The sequence below is a fragment of the Nothoprocta perdicaria genome, unplaced genomic scaffold (genome assembly GCF_003342845.1).
Source record: "Nothoprocta perdicaria isolate Ctin4 unplaced genomic scaffold, notPer1 scaffold_4, whole genome shotgun sequence".
Classification (NCBI taxonomy): domain Eukaryota; kingdom Metazoa; phylum Chordata; class Aves; order Tinamiformes; family Tinamidae; genus Nothoprocta; species Nothoprocta perdicaria.
The window spans coordinates 6,740,451-6,759,423 of NW_020455643.1; the positions used below are offsets into that span (position 1 = coordinate 6,740,451).

General features: G+C 38.5%; 1 protein-coding gene across 2 annotated transcripts in view; it reads right to left on the reverse strand.

Moving 5' to 3' along the window:
- Nucleotides 1-692: 692 nt before the first annotated feature.
- PEX5L (peroxisomal biogenesis factor 5 like) overlaps nt 693-18,973 on the reverse strand; it is a 94,009-nt gene continuing 75,728 nt past the window's right edge. For both annotated transcript variants that reach the window (XM_026045383.1, XM_026045382.1), the window contains 8 exons: nt 13,110-13,205; nt 7,056-7,172; nt 5,864-6,007; nt 4,954-5,024; nt 3,500-3,697; nt 2,943-3,108; nt 2,463-2,620; nt 693-1,686 (listed from right to left, as the gene is read on the reverse strand). In XM_026045383.1, coding sequence (XP_025901168.1) covers nt 1,482-1,686; nt 2,463-2,620; nt 2,943-3,108; nt 3,500-3,697; nt 4,954-5,024; nt 5,864-6,007; nt 7,056-7,172; nt 13,110-13,205 — 1,155 coding nt within the window. In that variant the 3' untranslated portion in view covers nt 693-1,481. The remainder of the gene's footprint in view (nt 1,687-2,462; nt 2,621-2,942; nt 3,109-3,499; nt 3,698-4,953; nt 5,025-5,863; nt 6,008-7,055; nt 7,173-13,109; nt 13,206-18,973) is intronic.

The window sequence follows — 18,973 nt, forward strand, 5'->3', positions numbered from 1 at the left end:
TTCCTATTTTGGAATGATATCAGCAACTTATTGAAATATCAGCAACTTAAAATTAGCTCCTGAGAACTTTCTATTCCTTTCTTTGGTTGACATGTTCACCTTGAACTAAACACGTTTGCGTGATACCCAGAAGGATTCATTCATCCTTCAGCAGTGCATTCACCACCCTCAATCTCCCACCCAAATACTGTTTCCTTTTCATTCAAGACAGCTAAAATCCATTTTTTAAAAATATATATATATTATCTAAGGATTTGACTTGCTGTCATGGAGGTCACTGAAAATTTTGCTTGTCATAAGAGCAAAAAGGAACAAATTTTAGTCCCAACCCTACAATCCCTAGATAGAMTATTTTTTTTCAGGGAAAATTTTCCCTTGAGCATGGTCTGCTGGCATTAATTCTTATGAAATTTTACTTTATTTGTAATAGAAATCTGCAGGCTTATTATCTTCCAAATGACATAATCCACATACAGCACGTATGTGTGTGATACCTGAAAGATGTGTAATTAAATAGTCTCTCTGGTAGGTATTATTTGTGTTTGCATTTTTTTAGACATTGAAAACCTTATCACATTACAGGAAATAATATTTGGTCCTCTAAGCTGACAAGGCTATCTTGTATGTTTTGTTGWTACTAATTGAAATAAAAGCATAGCATTGATTTACAAAAAGAAAGATTAAAGTGCATAAGTACATAGACTGGTGCAGATCCTGCTGCAAGCGCCTTGGTAGACAATTTCCTCATTCCATGATCAGGGATAGCTGGTTTAAACAACAATTCTAGTGCAAATTACTGCTTCCACTTGTAACATGTCCTTTTGGAAAGTCAACGGCCTAATCCCATGAGCCCTCTTGTACAATGTTCTTGTTACATCCCATGAGGTTTGCAACTCTGTGAGCCTGCAGAATTAGGCCCAGGTTCAACCAGGGAAGCCTCAGAAGCAAAGCTCTTGTTATAAACACAGTCAAAACAAAATACATCCAGCTTACATGCATCTGTATCAGAGCTTACTTAATGATGGACCTYGAGAAAACTGCTGAACAAAGAAACCAAAGGATAGGGAATTCCTGTTGTAGGGAAAAGCGGCGTCAGCATCATGCAATGAGCTGCTCAGCAGATTCCTTGGATGCGCTGCTCACCGTTCTAATGTGCAATAAGGATTACCTGGGTTGGTTCCTATTCTAGTTTTCTCTGTAYAGCTTCGAGATATAGGTTGCATGGGATGAAGTCATTCCTCAGAAATGACTGCTTTGTCTAGTTCAGGGCTGCAGTCCATTTTAATCATTGATTTAGAACTTATATTCTTTTTTTTCTTTTTTTTTTTTTTTGTGCTTTTGAACTTTTGGAGTCATGTCCAGGAGAGTTCCCCTACTGATCCTCAGCCATGATCTTTTGGAAAACACGGTCATTTTGATGTAAGTCATAGAAGAGTTCTCTAGTTCTTAATGCAGCTTAATTGCCTTGTGGATATTTTTTCTTACGGCTCTAGGTTAAAAGCTCTTAACAGAATGTCTAGGTCGCCCACATTGGCAGCTTGGAAGAGTTCTGGCTGGTCCATCATAGACAGGGCAATTCGGAGCGCTGCCCAAATATTGCCTGACAGAGCCGGATGGGGAACCTGCTGTTGGTTCCTGCTCTTTCTTTGCAAACTGAGAGCAGTGAGAAAATTGCTGACAGCCTCTCTGCAGGGAAGAAGAAAAAAGAAACGTGCAAGATAATATGCTTAGTCTATGCTTAGTCTATGCTTAAAGACTAATGTAAAGCTTTCTGAAATACCATGCTAAAATCATATACATTGTTTTACAAGACAGTTCATTACAGTGTTTATGTTATTCTTGCTTGATTTGACTTAAATGAACGGATAACCGTATTGCTTATTGTTTACTAGAAACAGAGCTTGGAGTAGTGCAGAGCTCTAGTCTAACCCTACGTCTGGGGAAGCTGTTGTATMGTTCCACTTCATCTTAACTCTCTTAAGCTGACAGTTGGGACCCTTATGGAGGCCTGGAATATCACCCTGGATTCCTGAAGGAGTTTTCAAAAGTGTCTTTCACAGAATTAGATACTTGAAGCAATTTAACTGACGTTTCTCTCCTAGGGACCAACACTTGAATTCTTCCTTTTGGAAAAGCTCTTAAACACAGGACTAACTTTAAGTGTGGGAATAATCCCACTGATTTATAATAACAGTACATACAATTAGAGCTAAAAATACCCTGCTTATGTAGCTTCCTCAATGCATCTGGTTTTAATTGAAATGCTATAGTTCTGTTAACAGAATGCGTGGATCCAAGAAAAGCATCAATGTTTTGGAAAACACCGTTCGAAATGTTTGCAATAGTTGAGACAAAAAGTCAGAATGTAGCCTCATAGATAACTCTAGCTAGAACATGAGCTTTCACCTGGTAAATGTTTATATGGTCCCTGACACTTCTGTTTTTACATTTGTGTAACTTACCTGTATGCTCCTAGGTTGATGCAGCTTATTCCTAGATTGTATCTGGACCTAATGAAGCCGGGTTGTATTTCTAAAGCACGTGTATAGGCCTCAACAGCTTCCTCGCTTCGATCGCCGTTGGCCAAAGTTGCTCCAAGACGGTTCCATAGTGTGTAGTCCTGGTGAGAAAATGCAGGTTTCCTACTGCAGGTGTCAAGCAGGGACATAATAGTGTTTTCTGCTAATTGACATGGAGCGTGAAGTTCTGATTCGTGGTTACAGACGGAGCCATGTAATGAGCACCATTAATCAGTATACAACTAAAACTGGACACACATAAATCTGTTATAAATGGCACAGTTTGTAATTAACATTTCTGTTTCAGATATTAACATTTTAATGGCTGAAATGGTCTCTCATTAATATTGGCCTGTTCAGGAGAGAGGGGAAAGAAAGAGCTTGGAAAGCTAAACTCTTAAGAACATAAAAGCAGAAAATTACCTCTGGCCGAACAGTTAAAGCAGCACTAAATGCATCTATTGCTCTGCTGAATTCTCCATTCAGGTGGAAAAGAACTCCAAGGCCTGTCTGCAAGTCAGGGTCTATCATATCGCCGTTCTGGTGAGCTGCCTCCAGGTACAAATCCTTTACTTCTTCAAGTAACGAGCTAGAAGAGGGTGAAAAATAACATCAAGCTGCATCTTGCCCTTCTTTGCAAACGTTTCAATATTGGATGCATAGCCTCAATTTAAAATCCTTGCACTGAACGTATCAGCAGTGATGCACTCTTAAAATTTAAAATAAGTTTCTTCGCTATCAGTGTAATGCAGATTTGCTTTCAACTGCTGTTGTAAATTCATTTGCAGAGTATCAGAATTTACTTATATGGTAAAGTCAAAGCGCAACTATGAATCCAGGCGAGATAACGTATTGGCTACAGACTGKGTCTGGAGTTGGAGTTTATACCAAAGGAAGCAGGCAGGACCTCCGTGGCATAAGGGCACAGGACAAAAAGTTGCCATTAAAGTTTCCACCATTAGGGTTTACGCTCCTCTTACCTTTCATCTGATGTCTTAGACATTCTCCTGGTAAGTGCTGGGGACCCTTTTTTGCTTTTCACTATATACTTGTATTTGGGGTTTTGCTTTATCCAATTTCGTAGAGCTTGATAGGCCTCTTGTTGATGGCCGGTGTTAGTATAACTCACAGCCAGGGCCATCAGAGCTTTTAGGTTGTTTGGCTGTAACTCCAAGCACCTAGACAGAAAATAAAAATACTTTGAGCTTTTTTTTTTTTTTTTCTTTCCTATTTTCTCCCAAACTCAACTCAAATAATTTTAGAAGTCACTCATGCAGGTAAGATGTACTCAGTCATGCTTTTAAAGAAGAGACTTAGTCTTATTTTTACATTGTAAATGCACKACACACATGCCCTTGCGCACACACACACACGTGTGTGGAAACACACACGTACATAAACCTGCACACAGGCTTTCTTCTCTTCCTGTTGGTTGTGTAGGTTATTTTTCATAGTAAATATGAGCAGATTCATTTCTATAGTGTCTGCCCAGTCAGTACACAGAGGTGCCTTGTGTAAACTCAAGTTGAGGAATTTAATTAAAAACTTTCAACTAAACAAAAAAGTGTTTTGAAGACAAAATCTCTTCCCCTCTTTTTGATCTTCTCCGTCATGATGGATTCTAAATTACACTTCAATAGAGCCAGAGCCAGTCAATGCCCGTAGCCTTTATCCAGCTACACACCATTAACCAAGAACAGAATCCAGCCTAATTTGTCCATGTTACTGTTGCTCGTTTTAGAACGGTGGGGATGAGCAAGGCCTGTATCAGACGATCCCTTGGAATTATATCTAGGTACCCTAATAAGTTACATATAAACGAGTGAAGGTAATTGAAGTGTCCTTAGGCAAAATGACTTGATGGTTAAATTACTAAATTAAATTTGGAGATTAAATTGGCAATTAAATTTGGAGAGGACACTTTGTTCAAGTGGAAGCATGAACACCCACAACAGTAAGGTAATAATAATACAGATATTTTGGAACTGATGTTTTACATGCAAGCCTGCCATGTTCTCTACATCTTTATCAATCTAAAATATTCTCAATATAATATTCAGCAGCTGGAAGGAGCTCATTCCAATTAAGAAACCTCTTCATTAAAGGACGGACTATGGGAAATATGCTGAGTGGCTGGAATATTAAAAAGRCACTTTATTTGCATTATGCCTATTCGTGTTTGCCAGGCCATGTAACTTTTCTTTTGTGCATCTAATTAAGTTTTAGATTAAATACTTCAATTATCCCGTAAATGGAAACATTAATCCCAGCTCGTGCTTCCAAATGCGCTATGAAGATTTCTCTACGTGTGTCAATGCTTTCCTTAGTTAGGTAAATGCTTGAAGTTACAAGGCATGTGTGAGGGTAAATATACATAGGCTTCCGTCACCTAATTACTGATCAGASCCGTTATTTAGCAATTAACTCCATCTACCTTTGGAGGGCGACAATGGCTGCCTGCTCATTTTCATTCTCTGCTTGCGTTATGCCCAGGAACTGCCAGGCCTGCAAAAATAACCAGCAAACAAATAGTCATTTTTGTACCAAAGTGCAAGCAGAATTACTGACTAATATCACTGTTAAATAGCGGGGTGAATAAAACAGCAAGTGTGTCAGTATTGGCTAAATAGAGATTTTTCTACTGTGAGCACACCAAAAGTACAAATTAATGCAGTTTTGAGTATCCTGGGGCCTCTCCCCATTTGTAGGCAGTGGATGCAAAGGCATCCTGGCGGTGTAAGGACACTCACTGGTTTCTCAAAAGCAGTGCTGTACATTTAAAATGCATTCTGCTGTYGCTAGACTTTTGCAGAAAATGATGAAAAACTGTTTTGTTGTACAGGTCTAAGGGATGCTATAGGGTCTGAGAGTTTGATCTGCTTTTCAAAATGCTGCTGCTTATTTTAGTGTAGCAATAGGCTCGAGGAAATCTAGCTACACATACTGGAAATATATTTAAAGTTTCAAAGASAGCAGACTTTAAATATATAGCCCCTGAAAATAGCAGTATTGGAAATTGGTGCAACTTTAAAAATGAGTCAACATCCTTGTTGACATCATCAAAGATATTCACCTTTTCAGCTAGTGTTTAATAGTTTGAAAACACCAGGGGAAAAAAGTGGAAAGTTTGAAATATTGTCAATTTTGAAAGCTTTTTAAATGACAAATTGGGAATTTTACAGTTTCAAAAGCAGAGTCTCATCGTATTAAGAGCTCCCCTTAATTTCTTTCAGGGCGTGTGCTATTCCAAACCCACCACTGGGTCTGTTCCCAYGGGGCTACCGCGGGGCTGGGCCGGGAGCTCTGGTGTCCGCGCGCCCGGGGGAGGGCTCGGGAGCCGATACCTCTGCGTCGTTGGGCTCCTGCAGAATCGCAGCCTCCAGGTACAAGATCGTGACTGGCAAGTCGCCCTCTTTCATTTTCTTCAGTCCTTCCTCAAAAGCCCCCGGCCAGTCTTTGAAAGGGTTTTCGGTATGAAAATAATAGCCCTGGAGAAGAGAGGTAGCAGACCCATGAGGAAGCGCTCCAGCAAGGAATGACATCTCTGTACAACGGAATGACTCCCTGGCTATAAAGWTCCATTGTATGTAGAAAGTATGAACTAGCCTGTGAAATTTAAATTATTATTTWTCCTAGTAATTCATGTCCTGGAGCATCACTGGACATTTATATTACTGGTTTCTTTAACTTAGATCTGAAGATACACTTGTTGATGCCCATGTGTCAGGCTCTCCTGCTCCGATCAAAGCTAATGGCAACAACTCACACTGACTGCATGAGCCCCGTAGGCTGAATTTGTAGAAAAAAATGGTCATGAAGGGATCACCTATGGGGCTTGTAACCTAATGCCTGTTCAGTCAATAACTTGCAATTTTTATTTCCAAAATATAGAAGCCTTTTGCAAGCCCCAGAACTTCTTTTAGGATTATTTAACTTTTACCTAGTTGTGAGCTAATGCTCCATTTTGCGCGGGAGAAAGAGGCCTAGTCAGAAATGTCTGAGAAGGATCTGCTTTCAGACACTGTGTTTTGGGGGAATAGAAATCAATACAAATGTTAACCTAATAATGGCTCCCAGGTCAAAATACCTATTAGGACAGCAAAGCTTCCTTTCTGGTACTGCAGAGTGAAGGGTTTACATTAATAGCAGCTACATTATATAAGTCAAATTAAAATGTATAATAGAATGAAGGAGAAAGAATCTCATTTTTCTCTTTGGCTGTGTTCAAACTTTCCTGAGTAGATTATTTAATATTTGATCCTCTTACTTAAGTGTCTGTCTTCAAATGTGCCAGGATCTAGCAGTTTGCTTAGTCATCCTTAGGCCAAATTTAGTCAGGCACAATGTGAGTCTAAAAGCATCCACACTGTGGTAAATCCTTTTAAATTTGCCATTCCCACGTGCATTGTTAAGGAGACTGAACCCGTGGGTAAAAGTTAGCTGCCGTGTCTGGGAAGACTTTCCTGGGTGTCCTTGAATAGCTGAGAAGCTCTTCAAACTAAGGTAAGGATGTGCTGGATTAAAAAGCTCTGTTACCTTCTCAATGGTTGAGATGGTGACTTGTCCTGGTGTTTCCTGGTTCTCTGAAATCCAATTCCTGCGAGCCATTTCTTCCCACTCTGCTTGCATCTTATCCCAAAATTCTGTGTCTGACTAGAAGAAATAGAGAAAAGAGAAAGAAAATTAACAATGAAACTTTAAAAACCTACTAAGCTTTTACTTTGTTTTTACTGGTGGTCTGATTCTAGCAAAGTCTGAAATCCTGCAGCGCAAATTTGGTATTCCATATAGCTAAATTTTGTCACTTATATTGTTATGTATTTCTGCAATATAAAGCCCTTTATCTCAGAGAGAGCACATGCTCTATGCGAAGCAGGATTTACAGCAGCTTACACTACATCTCTTTCACTCTAGCAGTAAATTGTTACCTAAAATTTGAAGAAAATGAATGTAGCTAGTTCCCGTCCAAAAAAGAAAAATCAGCTAAGCATACATGCTAAGGAATAACAACAGATAAAACAGTTTAAAAGAGAACAAGTATCCCACTTTGATAGACTCAGTATTGTTTTCAGCTACGTAAAAGAGAAATGTCAAAACATTGATGGCCTTTTGACAGAATGGAGAAATCCTAACATTGCTTCGTATACTGTACAGTGTTGARAGGAAACTGTAGAGCTCATAAATGGTACAGTAATGATAGCAATGAGCTCAAGGACAAAAAGGGAAAAATATATACAGAAAAGACAGAAATAATGAAATAAGAAGAGATTTTACAGTGTGTATCACCCAGAATGAGGGAACCACAGTGTGTGCCAGAAAATGATGACAAGACACAGAAACAAGCCGACAAAAAGACAGGGCAATGCAAGTTAAGCTGCTCTTTTTCAGCCTCCATGTCTTGGCCATAAGCACAGGCAAGTCCTAAAGCAGCATGGTCTGTACCAGGGATGAAGGCTCTCAGCGCACTTATGGCAAAGACAGTAGCAGAAATAAATGCGGTTTAGACAGAACTATTGGAGAAAGAGAGAGGGAGAGAGAGAGAGAGAGAGAAAGAGAGAGAGAGACTAATCAAAATGATTTAAAGATATTGGAAAATGGTCCAGAAAGTTTTGTCTGAATCTTCACTGCAAGACTGATCCCCTCCATGCTATTACTGCCCAGCATCATTTTAAGAACAGAACTTTACTGCTGTTGCCTGGCTTGCCACAACCCTCCTCGCTAGGCACTCAGGGAGAGGAAGGAAGGTTGGARAAGACCTTCAGGTCAACAGGGAAACTATTTGAGACTTCATGTAAAGGGCTAGGAGGGCTTTCATTCATGAATATTAGGGGCAATTGTTATAAATCTGTTTAAAGATAGCAACGTGCGTCCCCTCTTCAGGAATCTAACAAGCATTTCTCCTGTGCTCTTACTATATCATCCTGCTGATACCCAGCACTTCCTTCTAGGACACTTGGACTTCTCTGCATTATGCAGTTACTGGGTGTGTGAAGGTACCTGCTCTGTTCCTCTGTGACTCAGAAACTGCTGTGACTCACTGCGGGAGAGGAGCTTGTACTCCTCTTTTCATAATACTGTGAATAGAAGTGAGCAGAAGAGAACAACTCTGCTGCACAACAGCTACTGAGGTTTCAAAACTTGTTTTCATTCCAAGTTTGAAAGAAATGCAACCTGTTAAATAGTTCTGAKATTGTGGTGAAACTTGGAAATTGAAAAGACCAAGATTGTGATTCAGRTTGCTCCCTTTCAGTCTTATCAGTCATGAGTAGAGACATTTGAATCCCTTAAACTACACAGTCCAACAAATGTCTTCATGTATTATTTTGTATTCAGCAAAAATCTTCACTATGTTGGAAAAAGTTTATTTGACTGTGTTTTTACTAGGAGTAATTTTGAGATTCAGGATGAGGTAAAGGAAGGGAAATTTTCCTTTCCCACAGATTAATAAAACTACTTAGAATTGCTTTAAAATGCATTTGTAAATGGAGTAAATCATAGAACTACTAGTGAAATGAATGTATCTGTGATTCTGACACAAATAGGATTGTTTTCCTGCCTCCGTTTTCTGTAGGTGTGACATGGAAAATCCTGTGTGATCACAGGATCACATGTACAGGATCTAGAAGGTGCTGTGCGTGTCCTGTTCCCTGGCAGGGCAGAGTTTGCTGTGAAGGTCTGTGGTTTCTGATCAGGAGAGACTCTTCCAGTATGCACAGGGGGACTGCAGCCAGTGTAGGTCTCCTGCTCCAGGAGCAGCTTCCTAAATGCATGTGGCAGATGGGGTCCTGGCACCTGATAGGGTGAATTCCCAGCTTATGCTGTGCCCGGATACGGGTTCCTGAAATCGATTAGGCAAAGCTGCATCCAACAGCTGGATCATGCTCAGTTACGGCACCTGATAAAATGCTGTAATATTTCCATACCAGTTAACAGTGTTAATAACTCATGGAGAAGAGGACCATAAAGGCATATTCTTGTTAAAGAGCTAAGTCTTTTTCAACTGACTTTGATGACAGTTTTGTGGTTTTCTCCAATAGCAAGTGGGTTAAATTAATTTTGAGTAGTTCCGAAAATCCGGTTCTGGATCAAGATTCCTAGATGTAATTCTGACTCTTTTTGCTATGTGACTTGTGCCAATTACCTCATTTCAATATTTCAGCTCTCTGAATGGTGGTGAGTTTCTTTGGACATACCAAAAGGTTTCAGAGCAGTTGAACACACTTAACACATTCTCAGATCATCTGCAGCATTTAAATGGAATGACAACCTGGAAAAATGTTTTTTACCATCTGACTCCTTACATGCGTAATATTCTGCATATTGTTGAATGGGCTATTTTTGCTCTGATTAGCACTGAAAAATATGCTGGAACAATTAAACAAAAGGCAGGCAAAATATTCACAGCCTGTTTATTTCCTAAGATGCAATGGAGAGGGCACTTTCTCAATATTRATGGACAATTTCTAAACCTACCCCTGGTTTCCATCATTTTTAGGTTAGAATTTTRTCAGTCCTATAGTGCCAGAAAGTAATTTGCAATGTTCCTTCTTGATGAGTGCATAGAAAAAAAAGGTTCTGTGATTATTGTATTTTTTTTCTGTGAATTACTGCATCAACATATCCTTTGGAGTATGTACTCCAAAGTATGTACTGTATGGAGTACTCTTTGGACACAAAAGGGATTATATTTGTGTGCTAGCTACGTCGAGTTTCCCTACCTGATAATTTCTCAAAACGGAATCGGAAGTATTCATTTTCAATATAACTTATATAACAAATTGATATCAAGGCAAAGATCCCCACTCTGATTCTAGATAAGATGCATCTAAGTGACTCAAACTCTTAGGTCTGTATTGCTCAGATTTAGGCAATCCTGAGAGGATCCAACAAGCAGGTAGAAATAGTGAGACTGGATCGTGTAAAAACGTATAAAGGAGTTTAACAGGTATTCACGTAAACCAGAAAGCTGATGATTCTGGACTGTGTTTCCCTATTTTTCTGTCACTATTGTCACATAATTTAGCTGTTATATATTTTGATCCTTCATTACAGCACATTAAACTGCAGAGAGCTCATGTGATATTGCATTGTATATAAGATAGAGATAGAAATTTTGAAGTTTCTTTTATGCAAACCTGCGACACATTGTGGCACATATGAACAAATTTCTACAGCATAGAAATGTGATATAAGAAAATATCAAGGTTACTTTTTGCCCAGATCTAAGACATTTTTCATTTAGAATTTTTGCACTGTCTATCATTTTTATTTCTTCTAACTCTTAGCAATTGGATACTGGAAGATAAAGCAATCATTTTAACAGAATATAGATCAGGTTTTTGTGGAACTGATTCCCTGTCATGACAAATTTTGAAAATTCAAAAATAACAGTTGTAGACACAATTGTAGAAAAAACGCAGCCTAATATTATAAAGATTATTTTTAAGACATATTTGGTACTTGGGAAATGAAGATTTTATGCTATTTGTGCTTTTCTCACACATAGAGCAACTGGACAATGCAGTAATAAAATTTAGTTTCTATCATGACAGGAAAAAAAAGCCAAGTCTGTGAGAACCTGGCCACTGCAAATGAATCTGGACTTTCTCTAGTAATGAAGCTATTTTACTTATCTCTTTATTCTTTAAAGATTCCCCAATGGCATAAATATCTTTAAACCTTCTTAAGAAAAAATTACCTCATGCATCTTCATTAATCTCAGGGTTTGACATCTTAAGACCATTCCCAAAGCTCTAAAGTGAATATTGGATGGAAAATAGTTTGGCATCTTAATTTACTGAATTGTTAATTAATTCCTTTCAAAATGGGCCACAAAGAACTTGAGATTTGCTTCCTTTTCCTGATCAGTTTTCTGGCTAATATTGCCACTTGGAGCTTTCTCAATTGAAAAATATTACAGAAACATCCAAAGACTAAAAGATGAATTTCTGAACTGTATCTGTGCTCTTCTTAAGAAAGCACTAATCTTTCTGAGATGGGCTGCAATTTATTTCAATCACTCTAGCTTTCTAACCACTTCATTTTGGCTAGGAGGAAAATTCAGTTCTTTTCATATGCAAATGAAAATGACTGCTCTACAAGGTCTTGAAGCATCCTTTCCTTTACATTTTAACTACCTGGTACCAGATTCTATTTTAAGCAGAAGGAATTACTTAGACTGCCAGCTACACAGTAAGGGAAACATTTAATTAGATTCTTTTTAATAGCTGTTTTCCAGGCTRCATTAAAGTATTTTAATAATCTGTCTTTGTTGCCTCCCAGTGACCTTTTTAATGTGCAGGCTTGTTTTACAATATATTCCTCTCCTTACTTGGTAAAGAAATTGAATAAAGTCTTGTGATCTCTTATTAGCTTTAGTATATTTTTCCTTCTCATGAATGTCTAGGAACTTTGCATTACTTGTAGTTCCTGCCCATTGCAGGAGTACTGACACCACTTGCTTAACTAATAACCATAATGCAGACAATGTTCAAGCCAAACTCCCTGAGCCTGAATCACGGATTACAGCACAGCGTGTCCTACCTGAAGGATCAGTCTGCAGTGGATGAGGAGCATCCCGAGAATTTTAAACAGCAGCCACCTGAAAACAAGTCTCTCCTTTCCTGCCAGTGGCAAATGTCTGTGATGTGCAGCATTAAACCTATTGTGCCTCACCAGCACTGTTTATAAACAATCTATTTGACCAGAAAAAACAATGTTCTCCAAAAATGTTGTTGTGTACTTCAGCGTGGACTTCATCCTCAGTGGGATGCAGCTGTCTTGGCTGTTTATGGGGATGGGGATTTGAAGGGTTACTGACGAAACCCCCAAATGGTGGCGTGCTCAGAATCATTGGTTGTATCTTTATTGACTTCTGTCAAAAAACCTGTAAGCTACCTTGTTTCTAGATACATTCAGGATTTCGATTGCTAGTGGAGGTATAGGACCATTAACAGGCTTTTCTGTGCTAGAAAAGTACAAGATAGGGAAAAAGAGATTTGCAATAGGAAAACTAGAAAAATACACTCACCTTTTTGAATTAAATCTATTTACTTGGGAAAGAGAATCCTTCTGTGCTAAACTTCATACCATTATTTATAAAAATGCATTGATGCATGGTTCCTGCTATAGCTGCATATRCTCAGCCATTGCAGCAAGTATTCTGTTTGTAAATGATTCTGAGTTCCAGTTTCAGTGTGGATGGAAAGACTTAGCTTCTGTCTGAATTCAGATTTCAGTCCTGCTTCTCCTGAGCTGAAACAACTGACTGTGCACATTCAATCACTGGGAAATTGTTTCATATACTGAGTTTGGATGTATTTAATTTTATGGAGAATTTCTCTTCACCCACTATAGCAAGACAAAATCTAGCTTATTGAATTGGTTCTGGATCATCTCTATTTATAGCTGAGGTTCTATTTTTTGTTAAGAGAAAGCTACTGTTTAAAATGAATAACTATTTGATATGTATCTTTTTCTCTGCTTTGAATAATCTAGATCTGGTTTCTCTTATGCTTGTACTGCAAGATGAATATGAAATGCATTGAACGGTAGTTGAAAATGAAAAAAAGCAGACAAACAAAGCAATACCTCCACAGCTGCCTTTGCTCTTTCAAATTCCTCCTCCAAGGAATGATTTCTAGACAGGAGAGGCCCTCCCCAACGCTGCTCTTTAGTTGATCGTATCTAAAAAAAAAAAAAAAGAAAGAGAAGAAAGGATAAATCAGAAAAGGATGATCTACTCTATCCCAAATTTCTGAGTTATTTCCTACCTTTAATTGTCTAGAGCCAAAAATGGCTCTTATCTTGGGCAAAGCTAGCTCTATCCCTGCATGAATTCCTCTGAATCATCTCTCCCGTTGTAGCAGAGCAGAGATCATTCCTCATGGTCAGCAAAGTAAATTATCTTCTCTAGAGTTCTCCCTCAAAATTTAGATGTGTCAAGGGCAGCTAAAGAGATTTCAGAGGAAAGATAGTGCAGAAGTTTGGCTAAAAAAAAAAGAGATGACTATTTTGTTAAGAATTTACCCTTCATTATTTCTACTGCTGTAGTTCGGCTGTGGCAATGCAATCCATTCAGTGAGCTCCAAGAAGAGGGCATCTCATTTCCCCTGTACATTTTGTATTTCTCTTTTGGTTTCTAGTTTGATATCACATTGGGGAGCCACATTTGTTAAGAATTTCACTGGAGGGACAAATCACTCTTCTTTCTCCAATCTCTTTTTACAGTCTTTTCTGTGCCTTACTTTCAGTCATTCCCATTGGAAGCACATAACTAGTTTCTTCCTTCTCTTTTATTTAAAGCATTTTATTTATGCCTTTTGCACAACAGGCACAGTACAAAACCAAACAATGTTCAATGAAATCAAGGAAAAGCACAAAGCAACCCCGCCTTGTGAAATACAGCCTGGCTGCTAAGCTCTTCCCTTGCRTTTGCCAGAGGTTAAACTCATTAGCTGTTTGCCTGCCCGTGCTCTCAATTGCATTAATTTACGTGATTATATTTCTGATGACTATACGTGTAAGATTCAATTACAATGAACTGTATTCCTATAAGGAATATTTTTTCTTACTTCCAATTCACTGGGCTGTCTCTGCAAGTGTTGGAATGGCCCTGTTGTGAATTCCTAGGCATTTATATGAATAATGTACGATGCGTGGTCAGAACATGCATGTCTGTGTGTACAGACATTTTATTAGATTAGAAAGATGACTTTCCTGTCTGCGTCTAGCCTTCAAGTGTGTTTTGTTCCTGAATCTCTGGATTCTCGGACGTTTATAACTGAAAAGCATATTGGGTTAAGCAAACATATAGTTAGTGTAGAGCAGCCCAGCACTAGTTCTGTGGGAAGTATTTGGTAAAGAGCGGTACCCTGCACATTATTTTATGGTCTGTTCTGGCTTCTGGACTTGCCAAGTGGCAGGAAACATAGGGTTTGAGGGAAGGTCCACACTGAGGAGTCATATCTACCATCTACCTTTCATATCCACCATCAGTGTTCTCTGTTTGTTTATTTGTTTTGCTTTGTTTTGTTTTGTTGACAAATATATATATTTTGCTCTTGAAAAGGGCAGCAGGAGATTTCAGGCTGCCATTGAAAATGCATCAAAAACAATCCCTGTGCACAAACCCCATATTTTAGTGATTAATAGAATTTAGGGCAGAAGAAATGACAGGTTCAAACAATCAATTTGTCTGTGTGTCACACAAGTGTGTATGTCACTCAGATGTCCATAAGAGGAAACTGAAATTCCTCAGGGAGTATGTGGAGCTTGTCTGTAATATATGTCAATGGGAGAGGTGCCTAGATTTAATTTAAAATTATTAAGAATCCATAATCTTAACACATTGCTTAGAGATTTGTTTAATTGCCCTCTTTGCTTCCCTTATTGCTTTTAACTTTTCTGGCTTCCATTTCCAGCCATCAACTCTCCTTTCTCTGATAGCTTAAAGTACTTTTATTTTCTCTAATTTTCTCCATGCAAAAAAAAAAAAAAAATTCTCTGTGCAAATTCATTCATAACTGTGATCAGCTTTTAGTTATCTTATGATGAGCTAAAGAAAGTAAGATCTTAAATATCTCACTATGAGATTTTTTTTTATAGCCGTTTTACAACACAGACAGTAAAAGTGGATTCCAGTATCCATCATGTCCATGGTGAACAGAGAAATACCCTATATAGATATATAGGCATATATTACACAGGGAGCTCCTGCTGACATCCTTGTGTACTATGAGCCATAAATCCTTTCTGGACCAGCCTTCCAGCACACTCTTGTATATAGAGCCAGCATTCTCAGTCTGAAATGAATGACTTTTCAAGTGATTGTATTATAATATATATTTATGCAGGTGTCTTGATCACCAGGTCATTTTATGTCTCTCTGTTGTACAATTCTTAATTCAACCCTTGTTCAGGTTTTATCAGCAATGATTTAAATTTTCCTTGACRTATTTACTTCCAGATAACTAGTATTAAAGATTGGAGTTTCTCTCTGGAATCACAGAATTATTATTAATATGATACCTGGTAAATCACTGCTCTTCTWGAGAACATAAGCTAGCCAGTTTGAATCTATTTAACACTGCATTATTCATACTGCACGGTGCTAATTTTTAAATCAGAATATGRTGTGCTAAGTCAAACATCTTGCAGAAGATCACACAGCAACATTTATCAACTGAGCTTGTAATCAGATCGAAGAATGAATTTGAGGTTTCTTGACACAAAACTACGTTGACAGACATTAATTATGTTCCTTGCCTTTTCATTATTCGTGTGTTGACTCTTGTAAAATGTTTGATTACCTCAGCTTGTGAATCTTTTCTTTCCAATGACTGTAATTTCCTTAGGTCAAAGACAATACTGTAAATCATTGCTTTCAGCCTGATTAGTCCCTAGAAGAGGAGGGTGACCTTGGTGAGGCAGCAGAAGGGAAAAAGGGGAAGAAGAGGAAGAAGTGCCGACTCCTTTCCTCTGCCATGTGTTGGGGCACACATATTCTCCCCCCATAATCCCCACACAAACACACCTTCTCCTCCGTTAAATACACAGCTGCCCTCGGCCAGAGGGGAAAAGTTGTTATAGACCCCCCTCCCATAAACTGCATCATATATAGACAATGCAGGGTCGTATTCCRAGCTGTGATATCCAGAAATGAAAGATATAGACGAGACATGCTGCCTGTCACTAGTGCGGGAGGAGAGGGGATGGGAATGGAGTGCCGGCACCGAAGACCTTTGTGTCTCCAGCCGGGGATGGAGCGGGGCTCTGCAGCCCATCCTGGCCKGGGAGCCCGAGGCAGGAATGGGGCAGGGTGGAATGGGATGTCTGAGGCATGGACAGGCTGCATACACTGGTTTGTTATGCTCACCCCTCTACAGCGGAGCTGCTGTAGCTGATCACTGGCTGCTGTCTTCAGGGACAAAATCTTCCATTCCAATGCATTTGCGCACACTTTCCTGCACTTGTTGTCTGCTTATGTGCTGTTGGACCTTAACTGTTGGTGAGAGGCTTAAATTGTAGTCTTAATTTTTGAGCAGGTTTTCAAATAATGAGCTGAATCTCTCCCTGGTATCTCCTTCATTTCATTAGAGTAAATGGCATATCCAAGAAGGGATGGGCTCATTAGTCTTATCATAGGTATTTGGGAAAGTGGAGAATAAATTATGCAGGCTAAATATTGCTGTGCCAAACTRCGGATTTCCAAGGTGTACAAGCTGTGGGCTGTATCTTGGCCTAGGAGTGTGAGATATCAGAGCTAGGAACAGTTTTTTCAGTGTGTCAGAGTGTCTACAGACGCACTCTGAGTACACAGTAAAATATCTAGAATGCCCCGAGCGAGAGGCCCAAGTCAGAAATTATATTTAGCATTTGCAAACATGAGCCAACGCTACGCATGCACAGTTGAACACATTAAAAATATTATCTACCACTGCAGTTTGTAATTATCAAACMGAAAATAAATCCTCAAGAAACCCTCAAAACTGCAGGATATCTCAACGGCAATAAAAGCCTAACAAGTAATTGCCAGGGAGGCCAATAACAGGAGCAACAAAGATGCTTGGGAAAATGCATATTAAAAGTTAATATTAGATAGCATATGCTGTGAGCAAGATATTGAGAAGGAAGAAGGCTCCATTCAATGGTAGCTGCTTTGATTTCAAATACACTTTTTCCTTATTAATTCAAAGCTTGCTTTTCTAATTCTGTATTAGCATAAGTGTGGGTAAACACAGTATTTAGTTAAGAGAATTGCATAACTTTTCTGCTAGTATGAAAATTTGAACTGTTTACTTAGCATTTCCCTTTGAGGAACTAAAGTTAAAGTGTCAAAGATGAATGATGAAGGTGATTGTCTCACAAACTGCTGATGGCAAACTGCAAGATGAAAGCTGTAGGGTATGGCAGGGTAGCTGCATATGTGAAGAGTACCCTTAAAGAAGGTAGACAAGATCTGCAGAGGACAAAATTTGTGAAATATATGCTTTGATAAAAGCTTGAATGTGGTTTCTTTTACAAGCAAGCAATTAAGAATTCTGTAATAGAGATGAGTGGTTGTTGGGAACCGACAGCAGGGTTAATCAAAACTTAAGCTGGTTGAAAATACTACATTTTTTGGTAAACTATCAAGAATAACCAAGTGGTCTCAGAAGATGRTCTTCAGGTCAGTTATTTGCACACCTAGTTAACAGTTCAAAAATGTTTCATGCTCTAAGTGGGTCACAAGATGGAAAAAAGTGATGCCTATGAGAAACTGTTTCAGGTTGGTCAATTTAATTTAACATTGTTTTAATCTTGATATACTAGCTATTTTACAAAACAGTATGGAATGTGAACTGACTGAACCTATACTGAATTAAAAATGAAGATTTTTGCTAGATTTGATAGAGTAGTTACTCTACTGGAAGATAAATTGGTAAATGACCCTATAAAGTAGAGATGTAGTAGAGATTTCCAATGACTGATTTACACGCATTTAGACTGAGCATAAACTTCCTGACATTTAGATTTCTTAGGCTGARGAATATCCTCCTAAAAAGGAGAATAAAGCATGTGAACTAAAGTTCATGGAAATGGACTGTGCTAGGAAATAGATTTTTTTCCATTACTAAGATGTATAAATTTACTGTACAGAAAGGGGAGATTTCATGTATTAGAATTAATGTTAGGATTTCCAAAGGAAGAAAAAGAGTTTTGTTTGTAATGTAGAGACACCAGAGAAGGAAAGGAGGATAATTCCTCAATGAAAAAACAGGAATGGATCCTGAGAATTGGATTTAATTTTCTGTTTCTGCAAAACATGCCMCATGGTCTTAGTAAAGACAGTAAATATATTGGTCTCTCATTCTTCCATTTTGAAAATGGGGCTATTAATTTCCCAGTTTTTCATCTGACAGAAAGATTTTGAAGCCCAGGACTAAAAAGAGCAGTGGAAAAGAAAATTATTTTCAGCTAAGACTCAGTCCACCAAACAGATTTCTTCTTCCCTCGACAGTGGCATAGACTGAACTTRAAACTGCTCAGTTGAGAAATAAAAAACAGGATATGCCAGAAAAGAGGGTGTATAAGCAACTTGAACTATGTGAATGCATATATAAATGTATGTTTGTACACATATACATACATATGTATAGATTTATGTGTGTATACATATATATGTATGACCGTGTATCTTTACATAATCACTTCTAGAAAAACCTGTCCAATATACCATATAACACTAGAAGTGACACACTCTACAAACCTTCACCCTGCAGCCCATCACATGAGAGCTGCTTTCTCTAGCAGGAGAAATTCGTGTGACCACACTGCCACCCCATTTGTGGAGATGAACCGCCAAGGAGCATTGGCCAAGGATTCCTTCCTGTCTTCCCTAGCAGTTTCCCTGTTCTGGAGATTCCTAGTTGACCAAGAGACCTTGGCAAAATGTATCTAACAAGTAAAGGGAA